This window comes from Apteryx rowi, unplaced genomic scaffold (genome assembly GCF_003343035.1).
Source record: "Apteryx rowi isolate R43461 unplaced genomic scaffold, aptRow1 scaffold_504, whole genome shotgun sequence".
Lineage (NCBI taxonomy): Eukaryota > Metazoa > Chordata > Aves > Apterygiformes > Apterygidae > Apteryx > Apteryx rowi.
This window is the reverse complement of record NW_020450766.1, coordinates 52,888-75,945: the sequence shown is the minus strand read 5'-3', so window position 1 is coordinate 75,945 and position 23,058 is coordinate 52,888. Positions and strand designations below refer to the sequence as shown.

Below are 23,058 nucleotides of genomic sequence, written 5' to 3'. Positions count from 1 at the left end.
GATTTGGTGAGAAACATTACTTCCCTTTTAGAAGTATGAAATGTTAAGATATGAACTAACTTCGGTAGCCAGGCAAAACTAAATCAGGAAGTAGATCCTCACACATCAAGCAAGTCTGGAGGTGATCAGTGAGTAGAATGACTTCTAAATGACATCTAAATTGACTACATTTAACTTAGGACAAGAAAGAATATCACCACATGTGTATTAAGCAATGCACGGATTGCCGATTCCAAGAGTCCAGAGTTAGACCTTCTCTCCTACACCCAATGGAGTGTGACTAGAAAATGATGAGATTATTAGTATTAAAATATTTTATTGTTCCAGATTATCTTCCCAAAGTTAACATTCACTTTGAAAACTCATGTGAAACACACCTGCAACATGGCTTCCCTTCTGGTTGCCTAACTGGGTACCTTGTTATACCTCCAGCATCGCCATGGATCTGTCCTTTCACAACCCTTACTGAAGAAAGACACTGAGCCAAACAAAATCCTGAAGCAAGAAATATTTGTCTGTTTTTAGCTCTTATTCACTTATGCTTCAAACTGGGAGGTGACAGCAGTGGGTAGCCCCAGGATGCCCAACAGCACGTAGATACCGTTGATCACACAGCAGTGCTACACAGGAGGTGAGACCTGGTGAGATCCCAGCGCTGTTTCAAAGGATTTCCTTAAAATGACACTCCTCCGCAACTTCATTAGGTAAAGGTTGGTATTTTGAGGTAGGTGTTGCTCCTCCTCCCAAGCCCTCGGCTGTGGGATGCAGGGTTTTGATCCCTCTTGCTCTCCACATCTGTGCCGCAGGGGAAGGACACAGAGGCAGTGCTCAGTGGTGCTTCGCTGTAGGCCTCTTTCTCAGAGGATGTGAACCACTTCTCTGATTTCTCAGTGTCTGGCAGAGATGGGGAACTGGATGAAAACCAGCTGGCATATCTTCAGACTAAATACAGATGGAAGTGATGCTGGCTGGCAGTGGTAATTACTTTGAAGAACTGGCAAAATCAGTAACTTCTTGTTCATTTGTTGAAATTCACAGAAGTGACTGCACCCTCCATCAGGTTGGTTACAGCCTTCAGTTCTCACCAGAACTACTGAGGGGGCTAGGGATGTTTTGCCCATAACTCCTTGGAATTATTCAGTTCCAACAATTTCCTTATACGACAGGTAATGTCATGTCCATAACAGAGAAAGCCAGCCTTTCTGAAGTTTCAGATTCATTAAAAAATGGAGGACTCATAGTCACACAAAGTAGTTAGAAACTTCTTGATGGGGGAACAGGATGCTGACTCAGATGTGAGATGTATAGGTTTAAGGCTCTGGTCCCACAGCTAAGGTAAAAGTACCAACTGCATATTTGCTGATCTAGGCTGGAGATCCATACCATCGGAGTTGTTTCAATTTGTATAAAGAAACGTTCCTTGGAGAAGGGGCTCAAACTTTGGTCTGCTGTACACTGAGTGCCATGGCCGAAAAACTACTGAGTTAGTCACTCCCTTTAAGCACAACTAAAGTTTGATTATTCACTTGCTCAATTAAAGTGGACAGCTTGAAAAGAAATTTTGGAGAGAGCACCACGAAGTATGTGAAACAACCTGGCACTCTGGGCAATCAGTGTGGAAATGCAGACTCACATCCTTAGCCTGAAACAGCAGCATACAAGGACTTGATTTTTAATATCTTTTGTTTTGAGTGTTTATTGTCAGAGGAGACTATTTGCTATTTTGGAGAAGTGCATGAATTCTCTTACCAGAAAGTCCATCTTGCAAGGTTTCTTAACAAAATTTTGACTAAAACCGGTACATTCCTGTCGTGGAGGAGTGATGCACTTCACTCATAAGAGAGAAGCAGCATTATGTTTATTGCGCTAAGACAGCGACTTAACAAAGTTCAATCGTAAATAAGAATGATTTAACGAGGTTCAATTGGCAAGGTTCACTCAGTTATTTACTGCAGGAAGGATAGGGTCAGATGCGTGTGCAACGGAGACCCTCCCATTGAGTCACGAGGTTCAGAATGGACCCTCTTGCTTTCTAAACTCCTTCAGAGAGGAGCCTAGGTGCGGCTGGATCCAGTCCTAGTCCCAGACTTGGTCAACGGTTCATATCTAAAGGAGTGTGTGCGAAGGAAACCCTCCTGTTGAGTCATGAGGTTCAGGCTTGACCCCTTGCTTTCTAAACTCCTTCGGAGAGGAGCTTAGGTGCGGCTGGATCCGATCCTAGTCTCAGACTTGGTCAACGGTTTATGTCTAAGGGATTATGTGTGCAATTAGTCAGAGATATAACTCAGCAAAGTTTCACGAAGTTTGCAAAAGTTCAGCATGCTATTAATCACTTACCGAGGATCTGTCGTGGGTAAGGAATCTCTCGACCTCGAGAAGTAACCTTGAGAGGCGTCCCTGCTCAAGGGGAGGTTCTGCAGTGCAGCCCACTGCCTTGCAGGAGAGCTCAATGGGCTCTGGGCTGCCCCCTCTTTATGGGGGGGAGATGATTGACTCATAGTCATATTTGCATACTAGACGGGCCTTAGTTGGTGCATGCTCAACTAGCCCCTACATACATGCTGTTTACAGGGAGGTCAGGTTGAGGGGGAGAGAGCACATCAGGGCGGGGGGGAAGGAGCACACTGTCACAATTCCAAAAAAAATCTTTCTGTGCTGGTAAATCAGCATTTTTTAATAAAAATAAATATTTCACATAAAAACTCCCAGCCAGTTCAAATAAGAGTTTCATTCACCAGAAATCCTTTTCTTTGCTTATCAGATGATGCGTTGCTCATATACCAGCCACACAGTTAGCCTACTTGGCCTCATGCCACACAATCCAAGTGCAGTTTTGAAGACTTCTCCAAAGCTTCAGCTAGCAAAAACTGTGGTTTCCATCCCACGAACCATGGCAATCCAGTAAGAACCAATAAGGCTCTATACTCCAGACCTTAATGAGGCTTCCAGTGCTAATCAAATGAACAACATACAGCACAGCAATTTTGCATAGTCTTCTTAACCTTTTTTTTTCCCCTGAGGTACAGCTTAAGTGCTGATTTTGAGCTGATGGAGCCTTGTGATTAAAATCTATTGAGGTGCTTATACTAATCACTTTTAAATGACAGGAACGGAGTGGGAGACACCTGAAAGACTACTGTGCTTTCAGAGGAATTTTTAAATGGGGAAAGGGGTCTTTAAATCAGACACCCAAGCTAGCCAGATTGGGTAACTCTGCTTTCGCTAACTAAAATTAACCATTTCAGGTCTGGAGAGAGAGTGGTGGAAGCAAGAAGAGAAGGAAGACTGAAATCTTGATCCATAAAGGGAATGGCAAAACTCCCTCCATCTGAAGGTTTGTCAAAACCCTGAACTGACTGCAGAAGACCGAAGGTAAGACAAAGTGCTCTCAGCAGTAGATCTGCAGGTGAAACTCACTCCTCCAGCTAGTCTGAGCTCACTGACCTTCAAGAAGTGATGTAAGGCCTTCCCAGTTATGTAGGTTTTGTCTGTGGGAAGGACTTTGTTTTTTAAAAAATTAAGAGGTTCTTCAAAACTTTAGATAACATTAGTACAAAATATAACACAAGGTTGTTTAAAAAGACTATTCATATGCCTACAGAGCATGAGAGACATTTTGCGAGTTTTAAAAAAAGCACAGTAAGGCACTGAAAAGGCTAATAAAAATAAATTTCTGATAAACTCTAATGAAGAAGAAACTTCATACATTCAGCTCTCTCCTTAGGTTATTCCAAGGCATGCTGACATCCTTGTTTGTCAAATTACTGAAGAACAAATGCAAACAATAAGAAACACCTCTAAATTTACTAAGAATGGCTGGGAAGTAAACATGGAAGAAGGTTTTGAGAATTTCTAAATGTATCTAAAGAAAAATCAAACATCTGCTCCTGGAGATGCATCTCCCACAGGGTTAGCAGCACCTCTTTTTCTCAGAAACAACAGCATATACAGCAGCTCTGCTAAGGTCCCACAGAGGAATGCATCAAGCATTTACATTCCACACAGAAACGTGACCAAAAGGGATGACTCTTAGTTGCTCAACAAATCTTACAATAAGGGATTATTATTTCTGAATATGTCTCATCGTTCACCTGCAGAGTTTACTGGAAGCAAGCAAGAACGGAGCTCGTTTACTGATAAAATCTTCCAGGAGAAACCCTTTCTGAGAAGCACCTCTCCCTGGAATGCTTGAGTGTGCTCTCCAAGAAGGCATGCTTATGCTGACCTCCCTTTCACTGGCAGGAGGCAGATGAAAGGCTCTGCTCCCACCCTCATCAAATTTAGCAGCGAATTTGTAAGGGAACAGAACCCTCCTGCCGGCATGCAGAGCATCCTGAGAATTTCTTATTCCAAGCACCACTGACATTTTACTGTTCTCCCAGACTGAGTACTGTTTGTCAGCAGCTAAAGCAAATGTTTGGAGACATATGTAGACAACACAATGAAAGTCACGATGGCCCTAAATAACAAGGAGGCAGGCTAAAGAAAAGCAAGGACACTGACAGCAGCTGAAAATACTGCCTTTAATATCTGGGTGGAGTGCCGCTCTCCTGTTTAGTTCTTTTACATCCGGCAAGTTTTGCTATATCCTGCTCTGGTGAGTCATTCAGAGAAGTAAAAACAAATGAAAAAACACTTGTTTTAGATTTTTTTTCCACTTTAATTAGATGATGACAGATGTACCTGTCAAAAAGGACAAAACAATGATATCAGTCTAATTTAAAGCACATTCAATTTTACTTTAGTGTCTGTGATGACCTTCAAAAGTATAACAGTTTGTGGAAACTCTCACTTAACTGACAGGCAGGTTGATTGAATGATCCATCTAAATAAAATGTGATGTTATGAGAGTAAAAACTCCAGAGATTGGATGGAGTCCTAAAATATGAGTGATTAAATCTCAAAACAGTCCTGGAAGATATGAGTACCATATCCTTTTGGTTATGCTTCTAAAGCATAGCCATCTGTTGGAGTAGAGTTGAGGGAGAACTGTCTCAGGCACAAATTTGAGAAAGGTTGTACCTCCAGACAGAATTACTCCAAAAGTCTCTACCCTAGAGTGGTCCAGCACATGTCAGTGCTAAAGGAGAAGAATCGTCAGGTAAGGCCAAGTACACAAATCCTCTACGCTCTTTTTCAGGAACTGCCCACACCCGTGGACACAGAGCTGACTGCAAGCACTATAAATGCTCTTTGCATTAAGCTGGCCACAACTTGTCTATAAAAAGTGTTCTGGAAATCTGCTTCTTTATTTCCACTTTGATATCCTTCTTCTTGTTCTCCCTGTTTCCTTCTCAGAATGGTGTGGTTTAACTAGTTACTAAGACAAAAATGAAGAAGGCATTCCTTACAATTATGAGGACCAGGGACCTGCAAGGGTGAATGAGTAAGTACTCTTGGCCTTTTGTGTGAGCACACCCACGTCCACAGTGCAGAGTGTTTGTTTTGGACCAGTTGCCCAGTAATGGAAGATATTCTCTTTATAAAATAAACAGTAGAAATGCTTGTTAAAAAAACACCGTGGAACAGAGCAGGATAATACTCTCAGCTTGCTGTGACACACAAAATGAGAGAGGTTAGCTCTGACTTGAGCTTTGGTAACACAGAGATCATTGTTTAGGGAAGCAGGTGTGGCTCGGCCAAGATGTGAGCGCTGCGGGCTCATCTTTACAGAGACAAGCAATACCAACAGATTAAGGTCTACACTTTTCTTTCAAAAGCCAGCTCTCATGTCCGTACTCTAACAACATCATGAGAAGGCTTGGGGACTGTGTCCCTCCTAGTTCCTGAACCTCATGTCCTTGTCCCTCATGCTAAGCCCTCCAACTCTGCCTAATGCCCCATGTGAAGCATGGCTCCCAGCATGCACATACGCATCCCAAGCACATGCAGCACAGCAGTACGTGCTATGCCGTGCTGCTGCTTCCCACAGCAAATGGTTATCTTGGACCAACTACGCCAGGCTAACTGCCTACGCGGCACAAATAAGGGTCTTTGGGGTTGCTTATCCCCTCGGCAGTCATGGATTAAGAGTGTGCTCAAGCAAATTACTGTGGGGTAGATGAGGGGCTGACTAGGCACAGTCATGGACAGAACCACTGAGAACCACTGTGGTGCCATACACTGTTATCTTGACTATTTCTGCCTAAGGTTTGCTATAGGCAACAGATGACACAGCTTTCTTTTCATTCTGCTGACACAGCTGGTTGGGAACTTGAATCCTTCTGATTTCCTGGCCCTTTGTGCCCTTACTGACTGACCTGCCACTTCTGTCAATCCAGCAGACCTGATGGAAGAAGAAGAAATACAGATTCTGCTATTCAAGTAGTGTTGGGGTATTTCCCCCTAGGTTTGTGTTTCTATAGCAATTTGTATAAGGAGAGAGCATGCAAGACATCCTGGAATTTAAACTATAAATGAGAATGAGACAACAGAAGATGGGAGGAGGAGGATAAAGAAGAGGGGTACACATTGGGAATGGCCCGAAGTTAAAAAAAAAAGGGGGGGAAAGGAATTAAAATTAAGAGCATCAGCATAGCAATTGTTAAAAATGCTTGGCTGAAGTTAACCAGAAGATATAAGCAATGCCAAAAAACAGGAAGCATATAAATACACACAAGGATGAATAAGCACAGAGTGCTGACCTTTGCTGTGGACAACTACTGAGCCCTAAATGGAAAGGTGCACTCAGAAAAATCTATCTGAATAAAAAGAGAACGTCTATCCCAAAAGTAACTAACAAAATGGAGTATAAATGCTAACATGCAAGGTACATCTAAAAAAGCCCCAAACATACAGTGGCAGAAAATAATATTATTCATAAGTGCTCAAGCAGTATTATTGAGCAATTATCAGAAACAGAGGTCAGATAAAACAAAACGAGGCTACAAGGAAATCATGAAAGAGTCCAAAGCAATGCAAAAAAAAGTATTGTTTGAAGTATCTTTGGTCACAGAGAATTAAGAGGAATAAAGAGTAATGCTGGGGTAAGTATTTATATACATCACAAGTGGAAGCTATCATCTCTTAAGGCCAAAGTAAAAATAAAAGGAAAAGATGCATTGCAGGAGCTCTGGAAATGCAATTGCAAAGATCCACTGGGTTGACACAACAAAATTAAGTCTTTGATGAATTACATATATTATCTCTAAAATCAACTACTGCAATAAAAAATATGAGAATAAAAAGATGTAATATACTTAGACTCTTAAAATAGATTCTAAATAGAAACTTTCAAAGGAGGCTACTAAAGTAGAGCTATCCATACGGGGGGGATAGATAAAAGCTCTCATTAGATCAAAAATTTGTGAGAGACAGAGAATTCAAAAAAGAAGCATTAAGTGGTTAGCCATTTCCTAAGCTTAAGGGCATCCCACAGACCAGTATGAGGATGAATATCAGGCAAATGTGCTGACCAGAAGGGAAGGTTTTGCACAAAACTATGTTGCTTTGCACTCTTAACTCTATAGAACATTATGGGAAAAATAAGGAAACTAGCAACATAATGAGTGATTAATTACATTCCAGCCAAATGTGAAGTAATGTACACTGAAGGGAGCAGTGTGATAGATTTTTCCACAAAGGTGATTATAAAATCATTAAACCTCTTCTTCAAATGCTCATTCTGCATGTGGACTCAGTACTATATCAAGTGATTCTCATAACAAATGAAAAATTTTACTATCTGTTATTCACAAAGCAAAATGGGAGGCAACTGGATTTACCCAAACAAATGCATCAAAGGACTTTTAATTTTAGAAAGATTAATGCAAATAGTTTCCACAGTCATTTTTAAACCAAGAAAATAATAATCACATATATGAAGTCATCAAACAAAAATTAAAAGAAAAGCATGTTCTTTCCAACAAACATCTAAAATAACTTTCTTAGGAAGATACTCATTTTTTCATGGAATTTCAAAGTTCCATTCTTCTACTAAATTAGACTAGGATCAATAACATCAGATTAACCCAATCACTTCACTGTTATAAATTTGTGTGTTTGTGTGTATGTTTGTGGAGCGGGGTGCTAATAGTGTTTTACTACTGCTTTTTCCAAACTTCTTTTCTAGAAGTGAACACAAAATTAGATGCACAATTACCTACATGCAGAAAATGGCAATTTCAGAGACTGGTTTGAAGTCTCAGTCTCTAGATTTAGTTCAAATGGCAGCAAATTACAGGTCTAGTCCAGTGGATTAGGACCCAGGCCATAAGGCTGATCAGTGTCCAGAAAAAAGGGGTCCAACCATATCTGTAAATCTATGTCACATGAAGTATGTTAAAAACCAACAGAACAGTAGCACTGAAGCATTTATACATTTTAAACAATGGCTATTTTTCTAAGGTAAAAAAGAAAAACAAACCAACTGACTAGCTTGGGCTAGGCTTGGTTCACATGCTTTGTGAATTGAAAAAGGAGAGTGCAAGTGCAGGTAAACAACTGGATCGTATTATTCAGACTGCACTCTGCACTAGGTGGAGAAAATAAGCAGAAAGAAAAATGAAGGGAAGATGCAGCCTTTATTTAACTCCTCCTCTTCTCCCAGGAAATGAGCTTTCAGTCAAGGAGAGCTGGATTATACTAATGACAAATACAAAAGGAGAGGGTGCACTTTTCAACTTGGAAATAAATGTCTAGGCACTATATCAGTGTGGTAACATTCTCTTAGCCCAGAAAGGACACATTTAAGCCTAAAGAAATCTTACATGCAAAACTTAGACCTGATCAATGAATATGTACTCATTTTATGTTACCTTTGTCTCTGTTCTTCTCCTTCCCTAATGAGTCCAGTTTCTTTCTTAATGATTTCTTCCTCTTTTGACCATCTGTAAGAGCAAAAATGGGAAATAAGTGAAGAGAAAGACTGCTGAACAAACTGTTGCAAAAACTGTAAGATTATGGACTGAGGTGACCGTGGCACGTGGAGTCAAGAAGGGTGCGGGTACATTTCACAAAGGCTGGGGACTGTTCCAGTCTTTCAGCTCGGAAGAGTGCATCTGTGTTCACCCAAACACTGAGGTTGTGAACAGGACCAAAATAAATCCCGCAGCATGCTGCTGGGCACATGAACACATACATGGTCCCAGAGCCCTTGGGGCAGAATGGAAAGCTAACGCTCAAAACTTAACAATTCAGACTGCTGCAGGATGCTCTTGATAGGTAAGTGGAGAGCAGGTCCCACAAAACCAAAAGGCTGCAGTTTCCCCTCATCCATAGTCACACTATGATTCAGTTGGGGAGCTGGAGGTAGTATTTGGAGAGGGAGGGTGACTAACCTCCGGGAACAATTCCGCATACCAGTCACGCCAGCTGGTTGACAATTGACTGCCATCACGTGACCCATCTGATCTCAACTCACACTGGGAGCTTGCAGTTTCTGTACAGCATGTCCAGATTGGTTCAAATGGATTAATCTTAGAGAAATTATTGTTCTGACACAATATATATTATCCAAGTTTTCTCTAAGGTATTAAGAACCAAAGATTTTACGAAGTGGCATGGGCAGGTTTATTCTTGAAATAACTATGTCAAAAGGTTGGCTATCATTATTTCCTTCAACAGCATCTTTGACAATAAAAGTCAACAAAAATGTATTTTATTACGTCTCAACAAAAATGTATTTTATTACAAATACCAAAGCTTAAGACATGAGCCTGCTTTAACTTGTCACGTTTTAGTTTTCTAAATCCAAAGAAATATAAAAGGTCTATACTAACACAGGCACCACTCTAGCTAAAGATTAACAGATGCACACCTTTGCCTTCCTTACTGGTTTTGTAGTATGGCAATAATTCAAAACTAAACACACACTATTTGTATTTCACTTGTATAGTAAGGAGGACACCAGTGCCTCAACATGTTTTCTTAGTTTTGTAAACCAATGTCTTGAGTGGGCTTTTACAGTAGGGAACATACTACAAAGGACTGAAGTGGATGTCCTTGGAATAACTCTCATCTTTGCAATTACAGCCAATAAGATAATATAACGTGTTATCCCATCTTTTTCCCTCAACTCCTGTTGAAAGCCATTTCCAGAACACAACTCAACAGACAGCTGGACAAATTATGATCTTTTCAAGGCCAGTTCATATCCTATTATTCTAAAACTAAAATTTCTTGTTGCCTTATGTATCTTCTGTTCCTTCCTCTCCACTTGAATGCTTGTACTGTGGATTTATTTAGAGAGAGCAGGCATATCTGCTCCTAGCACTCATTTAACTGTGATATTCAGTTTCTATCTCTTGAGGCAGAGGTAGATTCTCTTTCACTGGTTATACTAATAGTCCTTTTCTGCATCTGCTCCAGTGAGAATTCATTTCTCTGAACTATGACTGACTAAAATTGATACGGTATTCCAGAGGAGATTTCACCAGTATAATGGTGGTAGTTCATTGCCTGATATGGTCTATGATTAGATTTTCCTTTTTCATAGCCAGATGACAAGTTCCTAACTCACAGTCATACTTTGATTGATTTATATGCCCAGTTCTTTCACACCTTCTGACACCTCCAGTTCACAAAATTGAGCTTATTATAGAAATTCTTCTTTCACCTCTTTGCAAAATAAATAGTCAGTAGCCCGCTTACATATACAACAGTATCGCTTGTTTTTATAGGGTTCCCTACTCTTATGTTCTGGCTTTATATATATGTGTGTGGGTTTTTTAAATTATGTTCCATGTTACAAATTCAAATTACTGCTTCACAGTGGCCTTTCTTTTGATAAATGACTCGTACCTCTTTGGAGTCTTGGGGTCTTTATGCTCCAAAGACCTATTTATTAATATTCTGACACCTCACTGAAGTCTACTGAGATGCAAAAATGAGAACAAAAGTTGAAAGTGGATCTAAAATATAGAGGTTTTCTATTATAATTACACAACTGCAAGTTTGGGTGGGAGTTAATGCTACGTAGTTAAACACTACGGAAATATAAGAAAGATGAATGCTATTCATTATAGAACATGGAAACAAACGACATTGATTTACACATGGAAAATAGGTCAACAACTTCTAGGGCCAAACTATCAATGCTTTCTCATGAACCTTGTTCAGAATGGATGATTCCTTCAACTGCGACAGTGAAATAATGACGACTGAGAGAACATTTTTGCATTTGTCTCTGCAAATCATGGATTTTGTATACAAATGACCAGGCCCAGAGGAATGTGAAGAAGCAAGAAACAGTTCTGGAGATGGACAAAACTAGAAAACACAGAGAAGGGTCCATTCTGTGCAGGAGTGCATACCTGAAGCAAAGAAAAACCAGTAGAATGACAGAGGGGAGATACTTGTGCAAACAGATGCAGTTCCACTGATGTCAGTGAAGCTAGAACCATTTACACCAACTGAGAGTTTACCTCCTTAAGAGAAAGACTTGCATAAGAAAATAAGACTGAGAAGCATCTTACCGAAAAGCTATAGCATAGGAGATCTGCCAAGAGGCCTGAGTTCAGTTCCAGCTCTCCTCCCCCACAGCAGAAGACATGATTAATTACAATCTATAGTCTACAAAAATAAATATGTTTTGAAATGACTGTTGATTTAGGTTATGTCAGGCATAAGGACTGCAGAAATATTCATGAAGTGCCTAAGGGCTTGGGCAGTCCTGGCACTTTTAAAACTTAAATGAATCCAATTCATAATAATAATGCTTAGTACTTATTATTTGCACTGTGTTTTGAGAACATAATTAATATCCAAAGCATTCTTGGGAAACAGGCAAAGTATCATTACCCATGTATAACACTTACTGTAGATTTCTAAATTAGAGAATATTTATGCAAAGTGTCTCAGCCTACCTCAGCCCAAAGTACTATTAAATATGGCCAGGTATACTCATTTGTGGCTTGAAAGTGTTTAAACTACAAAGTCTGGTCTTCTGCATATATAATTATATAATTATCATTTATTGTCTTCTTTCTACAGATCAACAACATATTACTTGTCTAACAGATTCCATTCAAGAATATTAGCAAGACAAGTGAAGTACTCAAAAGACAAGAAACATCAAAATGAAGGAATCAGACAAGAAGTGTCAAAGTGAAGGAAGCTGCATTGTTTTAGCCCTTTCTTAACCCATTCTGACTTTTCTGAAGAAAATCTGCCTTGGCAGCTGTGCAGATCAGTTGTTTCAGAAGTGAACTTGTTTGTTCAATACTTACTAATTTATATCTTCACTGCATTTTTCACTGCAGTGCCTACATCACTCTCTCAGCATCTATATACTAAGACTAACATGATGAATATTTTAAAAAATGGGAATCCAGAAGCAAACTCCTGAGTGCATATTAAATTGCTGCATGACCTGTTTTTCCAAAGTGGTGAGCACTTCCAGCTTCAGATAAAGCCAAAAAGACTTCTCTATTTGAAAAATTAGGTCATCTACTTTGGACTTTGTCTCTGAACAAAAGGCTACAGAATTCTGTATGGTAAATAGCAAGAGTTTTTCCACTGATACACCTGACTTTGGACAAGAATTTAGGAGTCTGACTTTTAAGTATTATTTTTGAAAATTCTGGTTTAAGGTCAAAATTCAACCACAGGGCCAACACTAACACCATTTAACTTTCACTAAAACTCTCAACTCTCAGATTTTGTGTAGCCCATTTCAAGGCCTGCATTTCTCTCTAAGTGAGACCAGGGTTTTACAAACTGGGTAATATGATAAGAAGCCATTTTCATGGTCAGAATATATAAATTCCAGCTTAAGAAATAAAAAAAAAAGGGAGGGGGGACTTCAGAATATAAGTTGTTGGAATATTTTTAATGGCAGATTTCTCTGTTCAAGATCACCTACCAGCACCAAATATGACTCTGAGATAGAGTGCAGTCTGAATCCTGTTACTCTTGCTTACTCAAAGTACTACTATACTCATTTTAAAGTTATGGAAACCAGAATGCCTATTTAGTAGGTATGGTTGTTGATCAGCTTAAGCAAAAGCATCACAAATTAGGTGTATGGAATTTCCTCAGGATGATACAGTTAGTGGCACACCTGGAGTTAACATTCAGGAATTCTTGCCACCAGTTTCATATTATGTCACTAAACACTCATTATGCTATGAAGCCTTAATGCATTTTCTTTAACTTGTTTCGTAACTAAAATAATATAAAGTAAAAAGGACGACAACACCTGAACTTTCTAAGTCATGTTTCTGACAGTATTATAGTATTAGATTTCAGATAATGGAATTTTTCCTGGAAATGTTTGAAATGAAGCTGTAACAAAAATATGATTCTTCTGCACTTCCTTTCTTTATACGGCTAATGAATTATCCATATGAATGGACCTTCTTTTTATGTCATTTATATGCAAGGACACTTTTTTGTTAACCAAAAACTTTTTTTCTAATTCATAAGGTCAATTAGAGGCTTTAAATTAATTTAACTAAGTGTTTTTTGACAAAAGAAATCTTATGTTGCTTACAGGTTTACTAAGCAAAGAACACGTCCCTCATTTATTGGCATCTTCCTTTGCTTATGAGAGTTGTGTTTCTTGTCCATTTAGGGAAGAAAATTTGTCCTGTTCTACAACTAAGGGTTATTTTCACACAGAATAATGAGAGGAGTTATGTGAGAGATGAATATCACACCCATAACTCATTTATCAAAACAGAAATGGATGATAATCCTGATATTGAAGGCTTTATGAGATTTCTAAAATACTTCTTCATAGTAGTTGTATTCATGACCATTTTCATTTGATGGGGTATTAACAACTGGATACAACTACATGCAAAGAAAAAACAAATAAAAATAGGATTCATTTTCTAAAAGTGCAGTCAATTCTATCTTGAAAATTACTACCAATGGCATCACAATGCACCAAGTCTGATCTGCCTTTTGGACTTCTCTGTTCACTTCACTCATTAGGAATGATTCATTTCCCAAGTGCCAGCCTTGCAGATTCAGCCTGGGAACCCCAAGTCCAGCTCCATTCTCTTCTGCCTGTGCAAATTTCAAGTAATAAGGACTCTGCAATCAGAAAATATTGCTGAGCTCAGTTGACAGAGCACAATGAAGAACAGATTGTGCTTTATTCCTTCATAGATGCACTGTGTGCTTGCAGACACTTCTGGTCACCATACAAAGCAAACTTGCTTCTGAATGCGCACTTTGAGCTGATCTTTTGAATAAGAGGATGCTGGTTTCACTTCATCATTTTTGTGACTATAAATATCTGTCTTGAAATACTTATTTAGATTAACTTGGTGTTGAAATGCACTGTCCCCATGCACTAACTTTCAAGCACAGCCAGCTGCAGCACAGATGGAAAGTAAACATTTTCAATTAGAGAACCAGGAGCCAAAGTTTCTGGCACATAAAGCAATAGGAAAATGCAAGACCTGAGCTCACAGGTATTTGCCATCTTTCTCTTTCTCCCTTTAACACCACACACACACTCCCTAGCAATACAGACTATTATATAGCTTCGCAACTCCGGGGCTATCTCCCTACTGTAGTTCTCATGCTGCATCTCCTTGATGCTCTCTAATTACACTTTGTTTTAGATTAGACTCCTTTGTGCTTGTCAACCTGCAGCTAAAAGAAGACAGGCCACATTAGCAGGCTCACATCTGCTCGCTTCCACGCGTGGCCTGAGCCGGGGCCCGGCTGCTGGCAGAGGACAACACTGAGATACCCGGTTGGCTCCCCTCGTACCTGCTCCTTTCTCTGCCTGTCTACTACAGCAAACAAGCTTTAGCCTTTCCAGTGCCAGCAAGTTCCTGATGGTTGTGTGAAGGCAGAAGAAACAGAGTGAAAAGGGCAGCACAGAAGCCGAAAGCCCTTCTCCACGGGAGAGCTGCAGCTCCCCGGGGACTGCGTACATGAGCGTGGCACAGGGGTAACTAAGATAGCAAGTGGGACCAGGTGCAGCGCGCAGCAGGCTTGCACGGGTGCAGAAGTGTTAGCTGACTGCAACGCTTCCCAGGGTTGTGGTGAGAAACCGTAGGAGGTTTCCGCAGGGGAAAGTTGACTGTGCACAGAAGTGATGTTCTGAGCACTACTACAATGTGCAGTAGTACAGCTTGAGAAGCCAAGCAAGACTGATGAGGGCAGAGAAAAATGTCAGCTTCAAAGCATGAGAGGGACAAAAGTGCATTCTTCTTCTCTTCCTCCCCATCCCATAAGACTATTTTGCAACCTGTGGTTAGTTATCTTCTTGGGATATAGGTTTCAATCCCTTTGGCATGTTTATTGCATTATTGACTGGTAAAATAAAACACAGAGGAATTCCCAAGTGCAAACATGCAGGTTTAGGTGATGCTGCTGTTGGAAGCTTAAACTCTGCATTATAGACAGCTTACTTCTTTACTGTGTAGTGCTAAGGATTCAGCCATAATGGTATCTGAATGAAATTATTTATTTAGAAAGCATTCATAAATTGCCTTGGAATCAGCCTAGAATGCAAAACTGCTGGAATCCTGACCTACTTCCAAAGAAAGCTGCCCCCCTACAGGAACCAGAGTTTTATCAAACAAACAACAGTTTACAAATAACCCTATGTGACTCTGATGCAAATAATAATAATAAAAAAACCAACACTCCATAGCTTGGTTGTCAGGCATTAATAGATTTTTGATGCCTCATGGCTATTCTGAAGGCAAAGGCGACATACCGTTTTACACCAGCTGAGCATATTATCAGTAGACTGTCCTGTCTTTTGGGAAAACACATCTAAAATGTGTAGTTCTAAATTAGAATCAAATCTAGAATGAAAAATGCACCATTTCTATTGAACTCTATTCTCAAGGTCTATTTCTATCAGGAAGAGTCACATCCCAACTTGTTGAAGAAAAGAAGTTATGTGTAGTATAAGAGTGGGATATAGACACAGTCTGTAAGTAGAATGAGGTAGGTATGCCTTCTCCCTACAGAAAGCTGACTTTGGGCAGTGCTCTAATTCAGATAGCAAATACTACTTAATTTCTGAGGACAGAGGAATCATAACAAAATATGACATTTCAGCTTTATTTGTCTACACCTTCTCATGTGTACTATAAGGTTTTAAACAATCTCCAAGTATACATGTTATAAAAAAATAACCCCTTTGGTATTTTGAAATATGTTCCCCTGTGTTTGTCAGTCACAAGGGACTTTGTTAACTGGTGGGTAAATGCATATGCAATGTAATTTAACTGTGAGAGTCAAACATTAGTACCTAAGGGATAAGGAATTCAGGAACTGGACCTGAGTCATGACTGCAGAATTCACGGCCCTAAGGTCCTGCCACCTTTCTGCACAGCTCACCTGTGCACAGAGAGGGGCTAAGGAGGAGACCCCTTCCCAGTGCCACCCCAAGCTACTACACTTCCATTGTCCAGAAAGCTGCAGGTTTAATAGACAAACATGAGCAGAGCTACACCAAAATCAACCCTAAAGAGAACACAAAAAGTATGCCTGCTTTCCATTTGTTCATGCTGCACATTAATATCCCTGAAACAGAGTCAGAATATTTAATTATCTTAGAATTTCAAATGACCACACCAAAATCAAGATTAAGGCTCAGCTTTCATTCCCTACCTTCTGTTATTATTTTTTTAATTTTTCACGTTTTTCTTGACCTTTGTGTATTTGGTCTCCAACCAGAGATGATTTTGTTTGGAAAGTTTAAAGAAAATATTTTCAGCTGTTTCTGCATTACTGACGCGAAAAAATGTACAGTTTTACATCCTTTAAATACCTTCTTACTTACCAATAAATTAAAAATGGCTGTGAGTATTACATGAACTCTGAGAAATAAGATATTCACTAGGTTTTATAGAGGAAATTAAAAAGCAGAGCATTAAACTATTTAAAGATAAAGTTATAAAAGTAATAAACTTTTGGAGCTTAATGGTATTTGCCACATTTTTAGCTGGCCCTAAGGAAAGAAGCTCACTTTGACATCACAATAAACAGCTGCTTAGACCTTTTTCCGTGCTAGCACGAGGGAGACTGCTGCTGCCATATATAGAAGGGACAATGGAAATATCTTGCTCAAACAAGCATGCAAAGCTACCTGGCAGCCTTTAGAGGATTACAAAGGAAGGGTCCAATGCCCTTGTATGCCCTTCTGTGGTTGTCAGCAGGGACTAACAAAAAGCAGGTGGATCCAGGGAAAGAGAGAAAAGCTAAAGAACCAGGAAGCCAGGTCTGAATTCCCTGTGCACAGGCAGGGAGTCACTCTGCTTGCTTCAGTGGGCTGCATTTGCTGAGGACTAACTGTGTCGTACTTAAGTCCCATATCCTGTTACTATTAAAAAAATGACAGAGTGGTCAAAGAGTAATTTGCTACACATTTTTATCCAGGAAGGGTCTTTCATAGAGCATACTGCCTTGCATCGGTATTGGAAGTAAAAAATGTCTCCAGACATATTGAAGTAAAAGGGAACCACTCTTTCCATAGCTCAGGGCAATACTGAGTGCAGTCAGACCAATGATGTGATTTATGAAATGGCAATGTAAAGTAACAGGTGAAAGACAAATAAAATATAGGCACAGTATTTTTTCGGATTGCAGCAGTGTCCCTAGTGTGGCAGAAATTTCCCTAAACTCAAAAGGTAGTAGAATTCCTAACTTAAATAGAATATGGCACACCAGGGAGTTTGCCGCTGCCATTGATTTTTCATGGAGGCCACTCAGAAACCATGATGGTGGGCAGAAGTTTAAAAGCTTTGAGAAAGAGAACAACATTCCCTGCTTGGAGTACTTTCCTAACTGTTGGCTGGGCAGGCTAGAGGCAGACCAGGCTACGGTTGGCATTACATTTTCTACGTATTGATAAGCCAGCTTGCACTCCCATACTGGCGGGTGAAGCATCAACCAAGTTGCTTTACGTCCTGCCTGAAGCATTTGCCCCAGATCTCTCCGCATGAGCACAGCCCGAGCTCTTCAAATGAACAGGGAATTCTCCAAACGCCCTGGAAGTCAGAGGACCTGTCAGTGGTCATGGTCAACTATTTCAGAGGTGGTTTCAGGTGTCCCCTACCATCATCTGACCATCATTTTGTTGTTATGAACCCTTCATACATTCCTCTTCTTGAAATTTCACTTCAGAGAAGGAGCTGTGCAAGAAAATACGCCAGCCTTCATAACTTGATCTCCTCCCTCTGGGACTAATAAACCCAGGGTACAATATTCCTCCACCATGCTCAGAGCCTTGATGAATAAGTGAAAGGAGAGAGTAGCCTTTAGTGCAAGGAAGTGGACTCAAGTTGCAGAAAGTCTCTCAGAGGACAGGTTTGTGTCTCCAATAATTTAGATGCTATCCCTTTGAAAAAATTGCCAGTAGATCTTCTTTCTAACAATGCCTCATTTTAATCATTAATTGTCCTCTGTATCTGTAGTATCCATCACCATGCTCACATACTTTTTATTAATACACAGAAATAGATGTTGAAAAAATGATAAACCAAACAGATAAAAGGCATGAGGAGATCTGCAGAGATGACTTAGGCCAACTTCCTGCAGAGAAACAGAGTCAAATATACTTTGACTACCAAAACCAGAAATTTGTCTAATCTATTCCTTAAATCTTTGGGTACAGGAAGTTAGTTCTCCATTAAATCTCTATGTCGCCTTTTCAGTGTAAAAAGCCTGAAAAAACAAATGCTATTAGAGTCTACAACAATTCTGTCAGTGCTCATTTCCTACTACTCTGATAATGCTGAAAGCATCATTACAATGTAAAGGCTGATAAAAGAAAGGAAAAAATACAAGGATACACACTGTACGGCACCTCTGATCAAATAAATCTATATAAATCTGTATAAATCTCTATAAACCTTTATAAATCTGTAGTCATCTTGTCTTTCCTAATCAGTATTCAGTGACTGAATTTAGACTGCTGGCAGCAACTAAAACAACTGCACTGAAACCATACAGTTGAAAATTTAGAAACTAACTCTTCTACCTAAGGGAAGAAGAAATCTTCATCAGGAATACTTCCTCAATGCACTTTTGAAAGAAGCAATATGCAAAAAGTAAGAGAAATAAATGTGATTTTCAACGGAAATTTTAAGATTTATACCAGCAGAAAATACACATTAAAGCAGCCCTCAGGCAAAGTCAAACAGAACATGAAAATTAGTAGGTTGCAATGCCAGCATTTTATTCTTTGGCTTTGAAGATGAATTGTAATAAATAACAATGAATTGTAATAAAGAACAAAATCTTAAGTCACTATAGAATCACCATATACATATGTGGATTATTTGCAAAATCTAGGACAACCTAATCAAGTGTTCAAAAACACAATTATTTTCAGGGCCAGGACTACATTAAGTATGAAATACATTGTACTTGGTAGAAATCAGTGAAGAATATCTCTGTTACAGTAGTGTCTTCCCAAAGGCTTAAAAAACAAAAAGAATCAAATACACCTGATTTTGCAAAGCACTGTGTTTAGAGTCTATGTTTTATATACTTTCTCATTCCTGAAACTGGTTTACTCAGAACGTATATTTGAGCTTTTCTATTTATCCATGAGTAACATTTTAAAATGGAAGCTGAGATTTTCATGCGACATAATAATACAGAAAAAACACTGAATGTATTTATATGAATTTATAAGCCATAGCTATTTCAAGTGTACTATCAAGGAAATTATATTGGAAAGGACTTCCCCACATCTCACAACTAATTTCTAAATTCAATAGGACTTCACATCAAATGTACACAAATGTACCCAGCAATCTCTTAACAGCATCTGGATTTGTATAACATGACCCTAACTCCACAAAAGTCAGTATCTAAATGAGCAACACAATCCTCTAGAATTACTGTGCCCTAATAGTGATTCAGTCCCAGAGAATTATGTTTCAAGACATTTGTTTATGGAAATGTGGATCATAATACTTCCTTATCTATCTCTGGAGCTTCAGCAAGATCTTTTTCCTTCATTGCAATACCCACTGAAAGACAGGGACGCTTCTGCCCACTAAACTCAGCAAAGCAAAGCGTTCCTTCGATTTCCATCCTCTTTCTCCATCTTCACAGAAACAGGTAGATTCTTGGAAGTTAGACAAATATTTCTTTTAAGGATGCTAACTCTGTTGCAATATATGCTAACTGCATCATGCTCACATTAACAGTGCCACGGATTTCACCAAAAAGCCTAGCATTTTGTATTTTCTTTCTGTATTTGTATAGCACTGAACAAAATGTATGCTGCTCCTTGATCAAGGCTCCTAGGTATTTACCAAAATACATGCTAAAAATTGAAAAGGCAAACTTTTTTCTTGGTATGGAGTACAGAAACATTTGCTTTTAAAACCATTAGCCTGTCTCTAACCGATGAAATAAATATGCCAAATAAAGTGTTCTCAGTGTAAACAGACATGTAAAACCTACTATGTGATACCACAAAATCTTGGAAACCAATCTGATGTGCATTACATAAGTGTCTTCAGTAAGAGTTGTCTAAGAGCAAAGTTTAAGAATGGAACAGATCATTAAAAACTTTCTTAACCCAGTGAAGATAATTTATTACTTCCCCTGTTCTACTGTTAGAAAAATTATATTCTTGCAAGCTTCATATATTTCCATTTTTTCTCTTGTCTCAATTATGGCTAAAAGTCAAATCAGAAAAAAGAAATCACAACAAGAAATTTCTGAAAATTTCTGGCTGGGGAGAAAAAAAATTGAAATTGTTGGCTTGTTTATCTCCCTGCCTGGAAAAGCTCCTGTTACTGACACTTCGACAAACTCATGTGCAGCAGCCTGTGAGGCTGAGTGCTCTAAACATCTTTATGCTGCAGCTGGGGCTTCTCTCATCTTAAAACCTTAAATCTATTCTGTTTTCTCTTTTCAGACTGAGAGATACTGTTTTTATTTTCCCAGGGGAAAAAATCTCTATAAAAATTCATATATTTAAATGGAAAATTTGAATTTTGAAAAAAAAATCCTCCATCTAAAATTCAACAAAATATACAGTTTTCACTCAGCTCTCCTAGCAAGTCTGACATCAGCAGAAGAGATCCAAGAATTATTAATATAATGTAAAGGAGCAAAATTTAGCTCATACCCTTGCTTGTCTTTAATATAATCTTCATGAACACAGCTATATTAAAAGAAAATCTTACAAACAAACCATGGACTCACAGGATCATGTTGGAGACTCTTCCACATGAGAAGAATTGTCAGATGTTGGCTTTAAGAAGAATGGTAATACGCCTCTCCACTTAAAAGATATAGCGTGTGCCAACACAAAAGCATCCAGTCTAATCTCAAAGCTCCACAAAGTATAGGATACAGTTTACTTAGATGCCTTCCACTGTTATAAGAGTCTGCAAAGTATATAACATGGTCAGTGATTAAACACAATGACCAGCTTGGAGCCCTTACAAAAATGCAAGTCCAGATAAAAATCATAGTCACTCTCAGTGTTAAGGAAAATGGGTAATGAAATACAATGACGAGTAATGTAAGCAAAAAACAGACCCCAAAATCTGCTCCCTGCCAAAATAAACAAGAAGCAGAGAACGCATAATTCTGAATTCCCATTTTTATTCAGAGCTTAACAGGAACATACTGGGGACAAAGTGCATCAATGAACAATAAAAAAAATCAGAAAACCCAACCATATATTTTTCTTTCAATTTCAAAATTTCTTAAATTATATACTTACGAAGTGTTGCTCCTTCAAATTTACCTTAAGGAAGTCTTACAGCAGACTGGAATATTTAATTCATATGAGCAGATGTGCAGCTTCACACACCTGATGAAATTAGCTATAAAACTTGCATACAAAAATGTGCACCAGTACACACAAAAGCAGGATAAGCTATAAGCTTTCCAGAAATGATTGGGATTGTATTTAGGTCTCCAAGCCCAACATCAGATCATATTCATTATAATTAAAACTAACCAAGAGAACTGAGAACTAAATTTGGTAGACACTAGCTAAACACTAAAATTACCTTCTCTCTCCCCAGATGTCCTAATACAGTTCAGAAAAAAGCTCAGGCAGAAAGTCAAACACTTGCTGTGATTACTGAAACAACTGTGTATGACCTAGCTGCTGCTAACAATAACTAATTGTGTGGATATAAATTCTTGTCATAGGTGGCATCAATACAGTAAACAGTCTTCTTAGTAAAGGCAATTCATCTCTTTTATTACATCTGGTACACTTGCTAAAATAGCTGGATAACATGTTTATCATCGGTTCTGGAAAGCGAAGACTATTCTGCGACTCACCCTTGTATCTTTGCTTCAGAACATTTGAGGAACATTCAGATAAACCCAAAAGTACAAAGTTAGTGTATGTAGTACTAGCACTAGAAGGTAAATACACTCTGGAATGTGGTACATGTTACAACAAAAACACTATATCAACGTAACATTAAGGCTGTGACCCAAGCCAACAAAAGCAAGATAATTCATCACAGAGATGGACGTTCCGGCCTTAGCCAACCTACTGCATCTGTTGCAATCTGTGGCATCTGATCTGTTAACAATCCTGCACCAACATATAACCTCAAAGTTCAAACTTGCTTATATCAATCTTATATTTGGGAGATGAGAGTGGAACCTAGATATTTCAGCAAGTCAGTTTGAAGATATGGCCTGAAGCCTAGTGCTTTTCCTACAAAATACTTTTCCTACAAAAAATGAACTTTGATAGCATCCTGTAGTACTCTATTGAAACATGGATTGATACAGGGATTAATTATTAGTGCTTACAAGAAAGGAATGACATATGAAAGACAAAAACATACTTCTGAGGTTCTTGCCTATTATTACAATTATTGAAATCTGAAGCAGTACACACACAAAGAAACACTCCTAAATTAACATTCTCACATCTGAAATTTTGGCCTGAAGTAATTTAGAAGCTTAGAAACAAAGCTTAGAAGCAAAATTGTCTAATAAGAAAAATAGTGAGATTCTGTGCAAAACCTAAATAATATAGTCCCTTTGCTGACTCAAATTCTACCTCATCCAGGTTAAATTAATATTTCCTAGCTTTAATTAGAAGAATTCACCTTAACTTTTCACTTCTTTCACCTTTTCTGTAGAATAAAAGAGAGCCCCCCTTTTTAAGTAGGAGCTTTCCTCTATCAAGGT

The 23,058-nt window shown here is 38.8% G+C and overlaps 1 protein-coding gene across 1 annotated transcript in view; it reads right to left on the bottom strand.

Moving 5' to 3' along the window:
* ARHGAP6 (Rho GTPase activating protein 6) overlaps positions 1-23,058 on the bottom strand; it is a 68,279-nt gene that overhangs the window by 37,176 nt on the left and 8,045 nt on the right. The window contains exon 2 of the mRNA XM_026079916.1: positions 8,757-8,828. Coding sequence (XP_025935701.1) covers positions 8,757-8,828 — 72 coding nt within the window. The remainder of the gene's footprint in view (positions 1-8,756; positions 8,829-23,058) is intronic.